General features: G+C 37.2%; 1 protein-coding gene across 8 annotated transcripts in view; it reads right to left on the bottom strand.

Annotated features, from left to right (window-relative positions):
• The window catches only part of OSBPL6 (oxysterol binding protein like 6), a 97,322-nt gene that overhangs the window by 16,746 nt on the left and 61,676 nt on the right, over positions 1-18,900 (bottom strand). For 4 of the 8 annotated variants that reach the window (XR_011680360.1, XM_071434835.1, XM_071434834.1 and 1 more), the window contains exons 10-18: positions 18,710-18,802; positions 13,919-13,993; positions 9,533-9,698; positions 8,464-8,594; positions 6,330-6,437; positions 3,874-4,011; positions 2,927-3,014; positions 2,475-2,728; positions 158-295 (exon numbers count right to left, since the gene is read on the bottom strand). Coding sequence is in view for 7 of the 8 variants with exons in the window: in XM_071434835.1 (XP_071290936.1) it covers positions 158-295; positions 2,475-2,728; positions 2,927-3,014; positions 3,874-4,011; positions 6,330-6,437; positions 8,464-8,594; positions 9,533-9,698; positions 13,919-13,993; positions 18,710-18,802 (1,191 nt within the window). In the remaining variant the exon portion in view is untranslated. The remainder of the gene's footprint in view (positions 1-157; positions 296-2,474; positions 2,729-2,926; positions 3,015-3,873; positions 4,012-6,329; positions 6,438-8,463; positions 8,595-9,532; positions 9,699-13,918; positions 13,994-18,709; positions 18,803-18,900) is intronic. The other 4 variants (XM_071434837.1, XM_071434838.1, XM_071434840.1 and 1 more) reach the window with 4 other exon arrangements.

Here is an 18,900-nt window from a genome sequence, read left to right on the forward strand (position 1 = left end):
CTTCTAGCCCTTAAAGAAGTCCACTCATATTAACAATATTTATTTACTTCTAAGAAAGCAAACCATTCTAAGTAGAAAGAAAAATAGGATTATATATAAAATGAAGAACAAAAAAGATAAATCTAAACAGGAGTGTCTATCTAAAAACAAGGTTTACCTGCTCTGAGAAAAATCGAAATCCTTTGTCTTCTCTAATACATTCATAAGTTTCACCAAGCACAGGGTTAAATGGCTTGCTTCCCGCTCTAAAGTATGTAGAGGCATAGCCTGATGCTGCAAAGGCAGCTATGAGAACCTGTAAAAATACAGACCAGAACATGAGAACAGGCAGACACTCCTGTGTATGTGCCATCACTGTGTGGTACCACACAACTCATTCTGCTCAGAGTCACAGCTGGAATAATGAAGCATGCCTGACAGTGAAACCATGCATCCCAGCCAGAACAAGTATAAACTTTATTTCTTCTGTTGATATAATTTCTTTTTCTTCATGGCCTCATTCAGTCTTTCAACAGTCCCTTAAAATGACAATCTGCAAATGACACAGTTTTTCTGGCTTTCACCAGGCTTATCATTAGTGACCTGAAGCTCTAGTCCTTCTTTCTGTGAATAAATAGTATGTAATAAATTCTAATTATGAGATCACATATAATTTTCCTATGGGAATTATTTTATTTAGTGCCAAACATGAACAGCTCCCACTTAGCATGCTCTTAACCCAGAGCTATCTCCAAATCTTCCATACATACGCAGCCCTAACAGCCAGCCCCCTTGTCTACATGTACAATAACAATAATCTCTAAGCCATGCCTGACTGGAAGTAATAAGTGAAGTGGGATGCCATGGTTATTTAGTTTACAAGGTCCCATTTTCAGAGTTTTAAAAAAAATCACATCAGCCAGTCAGAAGTCCAAACAAAACTTCAGAAAACAACACAGGGATAAAAATGAGTCAGCTATTGGCAATATGCTACCAATGGGGCAAATGTGCTTTGTTTTTGTCCCACTGTGTAATAGGTGCTCCATTCTCTTTTCATTTTGTATTATTCAGAAATGCAGCATCAACAAAATTAACAGTTTTTTCACAGGCTTTTCTTCAACAGTAAAAACCTTCATTCCTCTAAAACTGTTTTCAGATTCATTTCAACTTCCTTTTCAATTTAACTATAAGACACTGGAGTTTACTATCCTTGTGATATAGAGAGCAGTGTGAAAAAAAAAGATTTCCACTGCTTATTGAAGATAGCAAAGTCCTGCTCTTTCAGAGAACAGTGAACAAGCAGTAATGTATTCACAGCATTGCTGCCACAAGCTTTGGGTATTCAGCTCTTTTCCAAGTAGTTCCATATGCTTCAGCTCAGGTATGCAGTTTGCATTTTTAGGGATGCTGTTTAAAAGTTTGGTTGTATTCCCAAGTACTGCAGTAGACATCTGTATTAGAGAAGGGGACTGAATCCACCTTTCCAAGGAAGCTTTCAGTTGCACCATGGCTTCTCCTTCCAGAATTCTCCCTACTACTTCAATACTGACCTTCCAAACTTTTTAATAAAGGTAGCAATCAGTGTGCTTTACTCATTACTTCTTACAGAATCTCCCTCCTTTTGTGAGGGACAGAATCACAGAATACTCTGAGTTGGAAGGGACCCACTATGATCACCTCCTGAGTCTTGTAAGAAAACAGAATGTGATGATGAATAATTCAACTCCCTTTCTCAAGGTAGCTTCAACTTCTTCAGTGCTTAGGACTCCTCACTCTCCTGCAGGCCTTGTGAACACAGCAGAACAGGGACTTGAGTGTGTGATTGTGTGACAGCCAAATGCAACCTCTCTCCTCTCAGCTATCCACAGTGCTGCAAACCCATACCAGGGAGCAGCAGATATGTTCAGCAACAACACTGCCAACTTCTCCTTACAGCCTTTCCCTGTATCTTCTGAGGAAAAGGAGACATGACAGATAAAAGCACCCTGAGAGTTGAGCACAGGCTGCTGGCTGTCACTAAAAAAACCAAAACAGACTTACAGGGGAGCTGGTCAGGCTACCCAGGCAAACTTTCTTCTGGTGTTTTAAAACTTCTCTCCTAGAAATTGCCTGGGAGGACATCTTATTCACACCTATAGTGATCATAAGGCAGCCACAGACTTTATTAACTCTTGAAGGCTGCTGGATTTGACCACTGAAAGCCAGGAAAGGATGCTGCAGAATTAGAAACTGTCAATGCCTACATCTACAGTCACGGAGCATGAGATTAATCCTAAATAAATGAGTTACAACTGCAGGACTTGGTTTGAGGTCAAGAAAAATCCCGCAGCCTTGTTCAGATCAAACCTACCACCTGTAACTGTTGACAACACTTTTGCAACCCAGCAGGGAGGTCTGTTGTCTGTGACCAGGAGGAGAAAGAGAGGACCCTGCATAGACCCCACTGAACAGCTCCCTTTTTAACACAGCCAGAAGTGCTACACTAAAAGCATTACCATGCGTTCATAAGGATCATCTGTTTCAGCAGCCTTGTCCAAGAGTTCACTGTATTCCAGCTCTTCACAAAGATGTTGCAAGGTATTCAGAGGTTCATTTAGCTCAACTGGCATGGATACTTTGGAAAGATCTTTGCCAATGTTATTTCTCAAAATATTCCACAGATTGATGTTACTGGTGTCAGGGCTGGGAGCTGGGAGACAAGTCCTCCGTCCATTTCTGAACGCGCCTCCTGTCAGCTCACCATTAAGAACTGGGAAGGGAAGAAAAATATTGTCATAAGAAAGCACCAGACTAAGAAAAACAGAGCTCTCAATTCAACCAAATAACTGCCAGAACAAGCAAGCCCAACTTCATTGTTTTCAGCTGAGTTGGACTTGTTTTGACATGCAGTAATTCTGGTACATGAATATAACCAAGGTAATTTCTCAAAGTTTGAAACACAGTATACTTTGCCGAGAAATGTTGTCTGCAACACTGGTGTTGTCCTCAGATATATTGTCACTCACATCACTGATATAAGATTCATCATCAGAAGCCTAAAACATAAATAAAATATCCATTAACTCAAATACATATAAAATATACAGGCAAAACAGACAAAAATAACTGAAACACAGATATTAAAAAAATATTCTTTATCCAATTAAAACTATTAGCTAAATGAACTGAATGTTTCAATCTGTCCATAGTGCCAATGCACTAAAAGGGTCAAAAAAAATGCTACGTTGTCCTCACGTTCCTGAATTCCTTATTATCCAAATACAGACATGAGATCTGCAAAAGGTGGCTTCAAGTAAGATCAGGGATGAAAAGAAATTGATAACATAATGTTCTAGGGATGGGAGATGAAAAGAAATAGTCAGATTTGTGCTATTTATAAAGAACCAAACAATAAAATGTGACTTACGTTTCAGCAAACAAATTATGTAAACATTGATCTATTATTTTGAAAAACAAGAATCTCATCAGCATTAAGAATATTTTAAATTTTTTTTTTACAAAACTGTTTTTTCAAGAAATATTACTTTTTTGTCTATTTCTCTCATTACAGAGAATAATTTTATACACATATGTAGTATAAGATTTTTTAAAGAATATTTGAAAATCTAAATTTAATTAACTGCACAGCCAGCTGTAACTGCCTATGTCATCCTTCAGTGGAACTGCCTGGAAAGGACATATGCTGAGCCTAAGTTACTGACACAACTAACTTTCAACTCAGTTTTACACTTCAGGGAACTCCTGCACCTCTTTATGTGATCTCAGGTTTGTTTATCTACACTTTACACATTCTGATACCTTTTTATTCTAAGTAGCATTACTAAAAAATTCACTTGTGGTAGCACTACCTAACTGTGTCCAGCAGCACAGCCGCCACTTGCTGTCACAGCCTACCTCGTTTTCTGACGAGCTGGCAGACAGAAGCACTTCCTGTGCATCAAAGAACTCTGAAACAGATTCAGACATAGAGAGCCTGCTTTCATTAGAAACTTGCTGAGACAGTGGCAAACTGACATGAATTTGTTCACCTGTCTGTAAATAAAGCACAGAAAAGTAGAAGTATTATTTCTCATATTAAAGAAATACATGTAGAAGGGGTAAATCACCTGAGTAAGATTTCTATGGCAAATACAAGTACAGGGAGTAAAGACAGCATGCTACTAGGACTTTGTGTGTACCTAACAGATGACACTATGCATGACAAAATAAAGTGCATTTTGAACAATGAGATACATGTCTTCATTTGAGTCCTGCCCAGCATCTACTGCCAAGTTTTAGCAGTATGAAATTGCAGATCTACTTCTCTATGCAGAAAATTGATTTTGTGGACAATAGTTGGATTGTGTCAGACAAATTCAACCATGAACTAGTAATAACAAATTACATCACTGAGAGCTAGCTTTGATACAACTAAAATTTAATTATAAAGATTTATAAGGTCTGGGAGTTATGTTACTTTCCAAATAAATGACCATGTGAACCAGTTTAGTAACAATGCATGAAATGTTTGAATATTTAGGAGGATAGCTATAATATGTATTTTTATGGGCTTTTATTCTATGTTTATACTCCTAATCTCATTTGCATTATGCCATTAACACTGACCCAATACTACTTAAAGAAATGAACTCTCTATGATTTATTATAAAGAAATGTAACAGCAAAGTCAAGGATTCAAAACTGTGCCATGTTGATATCAGTAGTGCAGCAGGCTAAAACAGTGAAATATACCCTCCTCTTCCTGTAGTGGTGGTTGGGACACCAGATTTCAATGTTACCCTGCAGGCTATCCCATTAAGAGAAAATTAAGATGCTCTCCCTGTACCATTTTACCACAGGATCTGTTGCTGTGGAGGGAAACAGATCTTGGACCCAATCCCTTACTTCCTACAGCATGTTGTCCCTGGGAGGTAATACAGATGAAACTACTGAAATCCTTTTAAACACAGTTAACTCTTCAGATTGCAACACAATCCCAGTTAATCTTATTCCAGAATTCCTGCATATGGTTTTGTTGACATTGTAATTCTGCAGAATTATTCCATACAGTTACCTCAAAAAGCACTAACAAAACATCCCAAAAAAAAGCATAAACAAGCCAAGAAGTCAAAACCCATTCTTTTTTCATTAGGACTTAAAAGATTGTAGATGGATTGTGATGCTTGATGACTTCTAATGAAAACAGAGTCTCATTTTACTGTAATCATTACAGGAAGTGACGAAAATTTTGAGGTTTCACATAAACTAGAGGGACTTGGAAAAATACACATGTTCCTACCTGAAAAAGACCCTCACACAAGCATTATCTATGCAGCAAGATTATAGAGATATATATAAAACAAGCAAGATAAGTGAATGAGAGATCTGGAAACTTTGAAAAACTTCTTCAGTCAGGCTTACTTCTACCAAGACAATGATGAACAAATGAAAAAGAAACAGCTAACCAACAAAAACCACAAAACAGAAGAGAAGGTCATTGCCCAGAACTTCACTGTAGATTGCTGTGCTGTGGCACCACTTCACTTCTATGTTCTGTTGCTAGCCTCCAACATGCTGGATTCTTGGAAAAATTGCTTAGACATTTTCAGAAAGCAAATAAACAAAAACAATTTTACCTTTCTTGCTTGTTGGAAGAAATAACTAGGAGACAAGACTATGTTAACTGAAATGACATATGCATAGAAAAAAAATAGTGGAAATGACAAATCAAAAACATTTTTGTAAAATGCATGCAGAATGGTTGCCAAAGTGACCATACTAATCATAATATATTACAGTCCACAAATTCAGATTTGTCACAAGGGAAGCTCACTGTTATTAATACAAATGTTTGTTGATCTGCTGACTAAGGAAAGCAAAACAAGGAAAACTAGATGTTGCAAAAAATATTAGTGCAGTGCTTGGTTCATGGACTGAAGCTTTTGATTTTAACAGTACCACTCAAGATTCTAAACGTGAGGCCCTTTAGACACTTGCAAAATCAGGTCATTAAATAATTAATCGTTCTGTTGATTTGTCAAGAAACTAAGATGCAGAATTGGTTAGCTACTGTGTGATACATTCAAATACAGTAAAACCTCACTAATTCCCACAGCCAACAATTACTATTCCAAAACTGGAGTCCTTCTCTGCTCCTCTAAAGAGACCAAGCTGAGTTCTTTCATGTCTGATGTATGGAAAACAAAAGACTGAAGTTTTATTATAGGTAAGGAAATACAACCTGACTTTTTCTATGATTGAACATTTGCCAATGTGAAAAATTCAATAATTTTTCAGGTGTGTTTCATCTATTTAGTGAGAATTAGCAAGGTTTGTTTGTACTCTAAATCCATTAAAGGCCAAAGTCTTACCTCATCAGGACTAGGAATAATATTTACACTGACAACCTGATCACAAATAACAGATTCTGAATGTATTCTGTTCAAGCGACTCCTTAGTTCAGCATTCTGGTTGAGAGCCTTAAAATAAAAATTGCACATTTCATTTAAAATTAAAATGTAAACATTAGGAAAAAGAAAAGTTAAAAAAAAAGAAAAAACAAAAGAAGGAGAAAAAAAGCTTCTTTCCAGCAATTTCCTAAAAAAATCACAGAACCTCCTTTCTTTCATTTATAGGGAGATACCTATTTTGAGATCCTCTCCAACATGATTTCATCTTTGGTTACTTTGCCTTCACTGCTTTTCAGGAGATGGGGGGACAGATGTTCTCCCACAATGTAAGACTGGCATTCTACCTCAGCTCTTCAGAGAGCTCTTTGGCAGGTGTACTGGTGGGTTATGTACATTATGGAAATGGGGAGTGAATACAGCAACAAAGAGTGAAACTGCAGAACAACACATGGGAACTAGCCACAAGATGCCCAAAAGGCAATTGTTGGTTTACAACTACACAGCCTCTCCTGAGTCAAGGTTATCAGCACTAAGAGGCTGCAAATGGAAATTGCTTTCTTTCCAGTAAAACCAACATTGCTAGTATCATTGTCTACCCACCCAGATCAATTTTATAGGTTTACCCTTGTACTTATTTCAAACTACTGATCCACTACATAACAAATACCAGCAAAATTCAACTGGTGTCTGCTACCTGCTGATTTTTCTCCTATTTTAAAGTCCAACCTAGATTACAAATTTGGATGCATAAATACGTATTATCTGTTGGTTGGAAAGACGAGTGGGTGAGATTCTGAAATCCAGAAGTATAATATGCTACATATCTAGAACATGGCTGATTTAACATTAATATATCCCCAGCACCGAGGATTATAGAAAATAAGAACAGAGATTCATTTTGTTTCTGTAGAAAAGGACTATTGTAATGGAGTAAGAACCTTCTTCTGTCTCCCCCTACTGCAGACTGAGGAATAGATTGCATGAATGTACTAAAACAAAGAAAGACAAAGGAAAATAGGTAAGTTTAAACTGTCTCTGAACAGCTTAAATCACCCAATTTTGCTTTGTTCTGAAATGGTCTGAGCATGTTCCTAGTTGCCATCCCTCAGAGAGGGAAGGTAATGACTAACAGCAGCCTGACAGTAGCTTCTTCAACAGCTCAACCCTGGTCAGGAGACTGGACAAACCCAGTCACAGTCAATTTTCCACTTCCTCTCCACTGAGGCTGTGAACTAATGTGTGACAGTGACTTTCAAACTAACCTTGAAAGCCAGGACCAAGAAGAAAACATGATTCCCTATTTCATCTAAGTTTTTAATAAATATCCACAGGTCTTAGATAAATTTGTGTCAATAACCAAAAATGCTTACCTTATCTCTTGCTCCTAACCCTTTTTTATCACAATGCACAGAAATCAATCTGCATAACATGATATGCATCTGCATCTAAAGAAAGGTTTGTCTTTAAACATCTGCTCATGCTTCTTGCAGATGCAGTCCTCCACACCAATCCAGCAAATGCTTTTATGCTTCCTTGACAATGAATTTTGAAAAATTGAGTTATTTTGCAACCTGAGGACTTATTGTTGCTAATTTCTTCTCCCCCACTAAAGCAAATTATAATTTTTCCTTTAGCTTAAGTGGGAGAGATGCTGGAGAGTTAATAGGTCTGTATCTGGAAATCCAATTTACCCATGACTATATTGCAACCCAGGATTCATTTGCATTTAGAGACACGGACATATAAAACAAATCTGACAATATACAGTCAAAATTTAAAACTTAATTACAAAACCAAGACCATTTCCTTAGCTGTGCTGGAACAGCTCCAAGAAAGACATCTAGCATTTGTATAAAAACATTTGATCCTTTTTCTTTACTTTGGAAAATCGTAACAGATACATGCTTACACAAACGATATCCTTCACCTCCACATGCAGTGAGGTTATATCTACATTGTAACAGAATATGCCATAGTTCTGGCTGAGAACTTGGCTTTTTCTTGGCTCCTTTGACGTGAAAGGAAATGGCTAAAATACAAAAGAAATAGTGCACCAGGAAAGATAGATGTGCTTGAAATCAAATCAAGAACATACCTGAGAGAGGGACTGTCTGAGGTGAGCTATTTGAGCATTGTGGCCTGTAAGATCCTGCTCCGAAACAATCTGTTTAAGCTTCTCCTTCTCTATAGCTATGCTGTTAAAGGCAGACTTCAAAAGAGAATGCACTAAGCAAAAAGAAAAAAAATAAAATAGGTGTTTTCTTGGCTACAGAAATCACATTGCCATCTCTTACAATATTTCAGCAATAAACACAGAGTGAGACTTCCATCCCACAGTAATGGACATTTGAAACAAGGGCCTGAACTTCAAGTAATCCATGCCAAATTAAGTACAAACACCTACAGCTTGCGATTGCAATGTGCGTACTGTATGCTCACACATATCTCATCTGAGCATATTCTTGGTGCTGAACATATGGAAAGGTGCACATTTGGAAAAATTGTGTCCAATGTGTGTTATTTTCTTTCTGGTTTTTATTTGTACTTTTCAGAGTAACAGAAACATCAGTTCTGCTAGACTTAATATTGTACTAATAAAGATGATTGCTTGGTCTTTAAACAGGTTTAGAATTTTTTAAGATATCAGTCTCACATTTTTTTCTAAGCTTGTTATACAACAGCAAACTGTTAAGAAAACCTTCTTAAAATGGTTTTTTTTTGTTTGTAGGACCATTCACTTACGGGCAATAAAAATGCAATTCAAAAGCACATTCCTGTAATAAGCTCTTTTCCCATTGATTCCATTGACATAGAAAACATTGCACAAAAATGATTTCACAGGATTATGTGCAGCAGTTACATTCTGAATCATCTTTGGGGAGAAATAATACATTTTGTTGAGGAAAAAAATGTTTTCAAATTCAGTCACTTATTTACAGAATGGAGAAAGCAGTTCAGAAGACTTGGAAAGCAATTTCAAAGTTTACCCAGCTCTACATTTATGACATGCATGGAAAATATAAGAAGGTTAATAAAAAAGCAGCTAAAAACTCTTATACAGTGTCACCCAATGCAGATGAAAGCCCTGGCCATAACTAAGTGAGGGCAACAAAGAAACACAACAGAGAAGCACGTTACAGGGAAGGCTTGGCATCTCCAGCTACCTTTTTGTGCCATCAAGCAGAATTCTTCTTGAAGCTTCATGTACTCAGTAGAGCACTCCAGAGGGTCTGCCACATGGCTTGGGGGAGCCTGAAACTCAATGTCTGCACAGAGGTTGGGGTTGGATGAATGCAATCGAACGGGTGACATCGTAGCACTGAAAGGGACCTACAGTGAGAAACAGAGAAGAAATGCTGTATAGGGTGTAATCAAACTTTTGACTCTGTTGAAGCAAAACAAATTTTTTTCGGAAAAGACTTAGTTCACAATGTGAAGAATATGGCAAGAGTGAACATGTAACTTCTTACTCTCCTAAATCTCAATAGAGCTGATGCAGATTTCTCTAGAATTTTTTCACTGAGATAGAAAAAAGAAGGCCTAAACACACAGCTAATGATGGAGTATTTAAATTCTAACGTTTACAAAAAATGGATGATTTCCTAATGCTTAGAAGATTACTGGAAAACTGAACCATGAGACATGTCCTTTATATTTGGACATTTTGAGAGTAATTGTAGATAAGTCTGTTGTTGCAATACCAACATTTGAAGTATGTAAGTTCCTCCACAGATCCAGAAATAGGATATAATATCATATTTACCATTGAAGTTTTTCAAAACTACTTCTAAATTTTCAGTTGAAACTCACTGTACTGGCAATTATGAAGAGGGAAGAAGCATAGTCTTTCTATTTTCTTTTAACTAAACAAATAAACAATGACAACAAAATAAAATCAAAACTTTGCCTGATTTGCATTTAAAATACATGGACCATAAATAAATGCAGAGAGATACAGCTTAGTAAGATGGAGCAAAGAATTTAGTTTATTATCTTTCCACTTCACTTTCTCCTCTAATTTTCAGGTACAGTAATAAAAATAAAAGTACATGCAAGACTTTCTAAGTTATATATACATGTATCATGTACCGAGCAGTTACCTCTATGCTACATATGCACTGTATGGCTACCACTGCTATGTAAGTGATACGTGTGCAAGAGTATTTCATATTTTACTTTAATGTTACCATTTACATGCATTCATATGAAAATGAGGCCAAGAACACAATTTTCAACTGTAAAAGCAACAGAAAGACATGCAGAACTACATTTTGTCATTAACCACTGTTTAATGTATCAAGCACTGTTTAGTACATTAAATCGAATTAATTTCATTAGATTGATCAAATGCGTAAAGCAAGAATTTCACACTGCAGCCCAATGTAATTATTCAAATATGAAAAATGGGGCAAAAATATAAAATGTCTATTCCAAGGCATGATAGAGAGCAGAAGATAACTTAAAAAGTCATATTACTAAGAATTATTATCAACAGATGAGTTCTAGAACCACTGTCATCAGTGGTTGAACTTGTTACTTTGTTATTTGATTAGATCAGGAAACAGTTTTATCAATTCCTTCCTGTAAAAACTTACATCAGTACACATTTTAGGTTTAGGTTCTGATTCTCCAATGAAACCCTCAAAATCCTGTTGGATCTATTAATCATTCCACTCATGAGTGTACTCTGTGAAATATGTTTTCCACTCTGTTTTTCTCAGTTTCCAGATACATCTAGTACATTAAATAATAACTCTGTGGCACCTATCTAATATAAGGTATATTCCTGCTCTCATGTATTTTGATTTCCAGCTATATCAACAAAGTGCATATTTTTTTACTGGACCTCATTTTATCCTCATATCAAGAAGAATTTGTTAACAGAAGATGTAAAATAAATTCCTTCTATTCATACTGGAGATGTAACCCTTTATCTTCTTCACAATTACCAGATTACCTGTCTCAAGAGCCCAGCAACATTAGGTAAATGGACTACTGTGGTTAATTTCTAATTAAACATAGGTTAATTTCTAATTTGTTTTCCAAAAATTTTCCTTTCCTTAAATGGGAGAGCATGTTTCCAGAACTTTGACTGGGAGCATCACAAAGCTTCAACTGCTCCAGGTGGCTGCAGGAGGGCAGAGTAGGTATCTACACTGTACCTGCGTGTATGGAGAACACACCCAACCCTCTAGACCATCCAGAAGGCAGGAAAGAAGTTGGCACCAGCTGTCATGCCAGAGCTTGAGGGAGAGTCTGCCCAGCCCCACAAGCCTGTGGTGATGGGGGAGGTTCCCCAGAACCACAGGGAGTGGCAGAGCTGCAGGCAGGCTGCCCACACATACAGGGGGGGCTCTTTAGTCACTCTCTGATGAATCAAGCTGAAGAGATCTGCTTCAGATCCACCATTTCTGCCTCAAACCTCAGCTGGCCAGGCTGAAAAGAAAGTTCTCTGCAATGGTGTTTATTGAAAAAATACTATTTTCAATTATGCCCTAGAAAGAGAATTTCCATGTTCTACAAATACGTCACACTACTTGCAAGAAATATACATTCACATGGCAGAGACAAGTAGCCTTGCTGACTGCTTTAAATTCAAGAACCAAAAATACTGAGCTGTTGATTGACATGAACTCTCCTCATAAGCACTTTTTAGAAAAGTTTCCAAGCTACTTTCCATAACAGATGAAAATAAAACCACATTAAACAGTCATTTTCATTCTCTTGAATAGGCAACAGTCCAGGAAACACTGCCAATGTAATTCTCTTCCCCTTTTCTCCTTACACGGCTGTGCTTTCTCTCTGTATTAATGGTGACTTGATCCTGACTTTACTACCCATTCGCTTTTTGGTTGTTTTTTATTGTTGGTTTTTTGTAGGTTTTTGAAAAAACATTTAGCTTCTTGATCCATCTCTCTAGTTTTCTCCATAGAGACACTTCTAGACACGACCTCAGATGAACCTTGTCCCAACTTCCTGCTTTACACCAGAGGCCTTGCACCCACTCATCCATCACCTTCCTCAGAATTACAGGCTCAGTTAGGAACAGACTGTTCCTGGCCGAATGGGTTGTAAGGAAAACCTCTTTCTGCTGTGCATTTAGCTGATATAATTCTGTATCCCTCAGTCTATGCACACAGCTTCACTGTCTGGGAGAAACAACCATTTTGTGCATCATCCTGGAAGAACAGGCCATGGCCAGGAGCACCGCAACAGCCTCAGAGTCATTTTGGTGCCTCTAGCTTTCCTTCCTCTAGCATTTTTTCCAGCTCCTCCAAAACTTCCCTCAACAGGTCCTCACTTGAGCTGCAGGTAACAACTCAGCCATTCTCTGTTCTCTTAGTGCCTTCCAACCCCAGTCCAGCTGCATTTGTCTACTGAAGCACTCCCTGGGTAAGAAGTACAGCCCTTGCAAAGGCTATTTAACTGCTCCTGAGCCTTCTGGTTAGAGCCTCCCACCAACACTGCTCAGCCCTGTAAACTGGGAATCAGGCAGATTTCTGTGCTAGGCAAGCAGAACAACACAGTCAAAACAGCAATCAATTACAGAGCATGCATTCAGCATCAACTGATTACAGAGGAATAAATTTAGATGAGTTCATTTCGAAGCTGGATAAACACTGATATGTCTCATATGTTTTAAAAGAGCATAGCAATAACTGAGTTTGTGGTTCAGGTAGCAGAAGCTCAAAATAGTTATGCTTAAGCAGAAACCATGTCAGATCTAGGGGATTTTAGCTTCTGCCTGGAGCAGTTGGAATACTTCAGCCTGGTGAAGACATTCACTGCTTGGGCTAGATAAGGAGTTAAAGCTCACTTCAGTCTTAGGCTGAACAGTCCTCCCTATCTAGCTGTTGTACTTATCTGTTGATGGATTAGTACAAATGTCTACATTGGGCCTTCCTAATGAGTACTTTCTTGATAAAGCAGCAGCTGAAGATATTCTCTTGATGGCAATTCAATTTCACAAACAGGACTTCTCACAACTAATTCCCAGCCCTGGTGCTGATTTCATAGCTCCCTATTTTCTGACAAAGATTTAGAGAATTAGCAAAACTACGTACAGACACTGAGGTAGTAATATGACTTTTTGGGATTATGGAACATAAACAGAAAGTGCCTCAAACAAAAAGGCTAACCTTATACTACTTATAAAAATATAAAGAAATGTTATAATTTCATGGATATTTGTAACAAATCTCCTTAGTTCTATTGTCTTGCTAAAACTGTCACAACATCTTTTAACAGAATTTGATCTTTTTTCTTCTATTTTGTATAGTCTGTCAAAGACTTATTGCGTGCAGGGCCTTAGTCTGTCACTTGCACTTACATAAAGGAGGAGGAGGGACATGTACCATGTAAACAAGCTCAGACCCACATTTATGGAACACATTTGTATTGGGCCTGACCACTTCTAAGAAACTCAGCTGAAAGTGGGTAGCATGGACACCTCCAAAAAGTGCAAGGAACATTTTTATAAGCTTATTACACAATCAAGTTACACAGCTTCCCATCCTTAGAGCTATCCCTTGATTTTTAAATCCACTCACTGTTGTAGCCACGGCAGCTGCCAGTCTCTGCCGGCGTCGTGTTGTGCTGAACTGGCCCTTCGGTGCCGGCCCTTCCTGACAGTGAATGCAAGAAAAGAAGGAAGTAGAAAAAGAGAAGGGAAGGGATTGAGGGGACACAGGAAGATGAAAGGTGATCAGAAAAGGGAGAGGGAGAGTCTTTAAGTGGGTTTCCATTTTGTTAAGTCTTATGGCCTACACATGTTGAGGACATATCGTGTTTTCAGCTGTGCATGCCAGAGACATAAAAAGCTGGATACTTCACTAAAATTATCTCCAGATGAGTTGGACTGCAGTGTACTCACTAAGGCTACAAAAAAAAAAAATCAACTAGCATTGCCATTCAGAGTTATAAGGCAATAATGGAATAAGAGAACAAAAAGGATGCTACAGCATGCCAGAAAATAAAACAAAAATCAAACTCCTTCTGGAGCCACTTGACCATTTAGAAGGTGAATTCTGAAAGAGGTCACTTTGCAATAGTGGAAGTGCATAAACTCTGGTCACTGAAGATGCATGTGGCTCAATGGTAAAATTTTTCAGTGTGTATGTTATCTAGTGAGTTTTCTTAAGTAAACATTCCTGTACATAGCTCTGGCATTTCCACATCCATCCTTCATCCACCATTTTCTCCATAAATCACTTTTTAAAGTTCCACCTGCTTTTCACATACATTATTGAAGCCTTGACTTCCAAACCAAGGCAAAAACTCAGATAAAGGAGCACAAAAAAAACCTAAGTATTTCAACAACTGCTTCCTTTTCTGCATGTCAAACTTGTGGCCTCATCCTTCTTAATTTTACCTTTATTTTACTTGCAAGAAAATTTTTCACAGTACATTAAAGTCAAGCAAGTGACTGTCTAATGCAGAGGAGCTCCACATCTGTCATAAAGTAATTCTATTTAATCTTTAATCAAAATGCCATTATTTTGAAGCCATTTTAAGATTTTGGAAGACTAGGAAATACACCTTTCTGCCTTTAGAAAACAATTCTCAATTCCTTTACATTTTTCTTCCCCTGTATCCTCTAGTCACTACATCATTTTTAGATCTATGCACATTTTTACTTTTTCTGCAAGAAGCCTGATGGTCATACAAATAACAACGTGTAGATTGGATACATGGACACCATGCTGAAGAACAGGATATTGTATTTCAATTATTAGCTGAACTGTCTTGCTTCTATGACATTCCCAGCACGGTTGCTACAGTGGATAATGGCCAAGCACTTCACCCTCTGGCTGATATTAGTGGCCATGCCACTGACATTTGGAAGGGTTTTCTAATGATCACAGTAAAAGACTTGTGGTGCAATATTCTATACAATTCTCACATTAAAATGACATGTGAATAACCTCTAAAATACTGAGAACAAATTCTGTTAAAGCAGAGAACAGATCATTTGCATGATGTAAAGCTCTTTGTGCTCCACAAAAATATTTCCATCCTGTGAATAAGAGTATGGAAGAATATTCTTATTTAAATAGTAGGGACAGACCTATGTACAGAGAGATGCACAAATTTATATGTATATAAGATTATTAATGAAGGTATGCATTACTAAAATGGGAATAGTCAGTTTTGCAGAACCATACACTCTCCTCAACACAATAGAAAGTGAGGTAATAATCTGAGTTGCCATAAAAAGCAATACTTACTTAAGGGAAAAAGTAATAACTAGTCTGGGTCTGGTTTCAGTTCTGACCTGAAAGCTTCAGTAAAGCAAGATATTTTTTCAGATTACTCCATAACACACAGCTCTCTATTAAATTATTCCCCCTGCGAAGTCTTGAACTTTAGAACTTTGAGCTCTTGTGGGAAACCAAAATATCACTGGTTCTTTATTATTTTGCAGTAATGTCTTTTTTTTCTTCCTTTGAAGCTGTCATGAGAATGATAACTTAGCCCTTTACTCAAAGGGAAATTATTATCAATTTTTAAAAAAACCACAAAAAAGCACAAAAAACCCCCAAAACAAAACCCATGGCTCAGTTCTTGCACAAAAGTATAATTTGTCAAATGAATTAATACAGATCAACAAACCTGTTGTTGCAGGCCATTTTCACAAAATTTTAAATAGGCTTTTTAAAAACAAAATGAACCTCCTTCATAAAAGTAATCTTTCTTAAGAGAAGCAGTGAATGTATTACTCTTGAGTAAAGTCCTGTAAATTCAGCTGTTAATTTTAAACAACTTAACAATAGTAAACACCCAAACCTGCAAATGTATAGACACATGCTATGCTTAGTTTTACTTCAGGGAGTAACCCCACTCAAGTTACAGGGATCGGCTGTATGGGCAAAGTCAACTGCACACAAAACTGGCATATTTCAGTGGTAAATATTAATGTCTAGGAAAAAAATCAACCAGCTTTACTTACAAGAAAAGGTATGTTTTAAATACATCACGCACCTAGCATTCATACTGTAAGAATGTGTTAGCAGGAATCCAATAAAAGCTATCTCATTAACAAAAGAATGTTCACAAGCACAATACAAAGCCTGGATGGGAGAATTCCCTCCTTGCCTCATATGCAGAGGATACTGACCCAGCAGAAATCACACCCTCATTCCCCATCACTAACAAAGCACACACCTTTATATAAAGCTCCCTAATTTTATGCTCCTCAAAAGGATGCTCTCAACTTTGTACTATCAGAATGTCTTTGATGTAGTTAAAAACTGCTCAATCTTAAAAAAATAGGTTCAAGTGCTCCAAATGGAATTAACAGTGAAACTAGCTTAAAGTTAGTTTGTTAAAATTAGCATTATTCCCTAAAACTAACAAGATTTATGGAGGTATGAGGAAAGTAATAGTACAACAGAAATCTTACTAGTACCAAATGTCAACCATTCAATAGCAAATCATGTGTGAGCAACATGAAAACAATGATCACAAATCAGACAAAATGATTCTCAGCAGGGGATATCCTGATAAACAGTTCAGAAAGACTTGAAGCAGTCTTGAAAACATGAGAAATAAGGAAGACCAAGAAGTAGCAGTGTCTAACAGAAGAGCAAAATGGGAATTAGCTTAAAGGGCTTGTAGGCATCAGAGGACATCCACATTTTAGTGGCAGCCTAAGCCAATTAGGAATAACACAATGAGTCTGTGAGGCTATCTTCCTACAGACCACAGATCTAGCACTCAGGAGACAGGACAGTCCTTGGAAGAATTAACTGAGACTATCAAACTAGGCAAGATAATGGAGTAGCCCTCAAGGATTCTTTGTCTTCCATACAATTCAGAACAATTTTATTGTTTCTGTTTCACTGCAAATTAATTTATAGATCAGACAACAATAACTTAATACTGTGCCATAACAAAATAAACTTTATATTTGCAGTATGAACCTTGGCAGGAATTAATGCTGACCCGAGTAAGGCAGAGTTCATTATCAATACAGAAGTGACAGACCCACGTAGAGCAGTGTCATGCACACAAACTCTCTCAAGGGAACCCTATTTGAAATTTTCAGGAGCTGAGGCAGACCCCTGCCAAACCACAAACAGCAGTTTCATGGAAGCCCAGGCCAGTGCTACTTTGGCAAAGTGTAGGTAACATGGGAACAGCTCATTATTCACTATGACCAACCATAAATCATAATACACTGACTGCTTTCATCACTTTTGTGGATAGGACTTCTCTGAGGTTACTGTGGCATGAAAGAAGAGCATATGCAGTGGTGACTGACTCTTCACAGGCATGAAGTACTTGCATGCATTTTACTGATATTTTAATTTCCCTGTGTTATTCAGCACCAGGGAAAAACTGTGATCCTTCAACTGCATGACATGACATCAATCACAAAAATTCCTTTGTTAATAAACTATTTTAATCCCAACAGATGCCTCATTGTGATTATCAAAGTATAATAGGTAAAAAGAAAAATAAACTACAAGAGCTGCAATGAGAAAGCTGATGCAACTATCAACTCTTCCTTCCTTAAGATTATTGATCTTAAATGAAAACCCCTTAATGTGCCTACTGGGGACATATTAAAAGCTTTCAAAGTTTGTACTAATTTCAAGATATTTGAATGGATTACATTTATTTACTCAGTAGCAGACATCACAGTGGTGATTGTTGGCTCCCAAAGCCAGTTGAATAGTCCTCATTATCAGTTGCTTAATTATAAAAAAGATCAGGTTTTGGATCAAACCTCGGAATACACAAGTGCTTCCAACAAAACACAAGGCAGTAATACATGCACATTATGCTTATTTATTTCTGTGCTTTCAGTTCTAGGGAAGGATGGAGTAAATTCTTCTTTCACATAATTTATTTCTTGGTTATTTTATTTGTTCCCATATGAGCCTTCTCCATTACAGAAGGCTTGTGAAAGTACTTATAACTGGTAATATTCCAAGTATAGGTCTTGACAAAGACTACTGGTGTGTTCGGTATTTCATTCTGCTTTTAACTTGATGTCACTTGTTCACTTGAAGGCAGTTGCCCTTCTTTGCAACTTTGATTTGGAATAGCAATATCCCCATATGATGTGTGTATATTGAGTTTTGAATACCTTAATTGACTAATATTCAGATCCCCCTCCTTTCCCTAGATGGCAATGTTTTCATATGAATGAAAATAAAATCAGTACTTTTCTCACTATCTTCTCTAGGTTTTGAACAACAAAATGAGATTTAATTTACTTCATCAGAAACATGGAAGACAGCACACTGACTTCCTACTTTCAGCTAATACACAATTTCATGCTTAGAATTTAATCTTAAAGTACAGTGAAAAGTAAAACATTGTGCATTCAGTACCTGAAGTTGAATTTTTGCATCTTTGCTGACACTTTTTGTTCTCCATCGTCTCGTGACCCGCTTGTCTTTCTTTGAAATATCTACACAGTTAGCCTACATTACACAAATAGTTAAAAGCAACAAAGTGCTATTAAGTTGACACAAGCAACACAGACAATACAGCAAGTTAGTAAAGAATTGTAGCATTAGAC

Source organism: Agelaius tricolor, unplaced genomic scaffold, assembly GCF_023055355.1.
Source record: "Agelaius tricolor isolate 1412-34295 unplaced genomic scaffold, bAgeTri1.0.p SCAF_10, whole genome shotgun sequence".
Classification (NCBI taxonomy): domain Eukaryota; kingdom Metazoa; phylum Chordata; class Aves; order Passeriformes; family Icteridae; genus Agelaius; species Agelaius tricolor.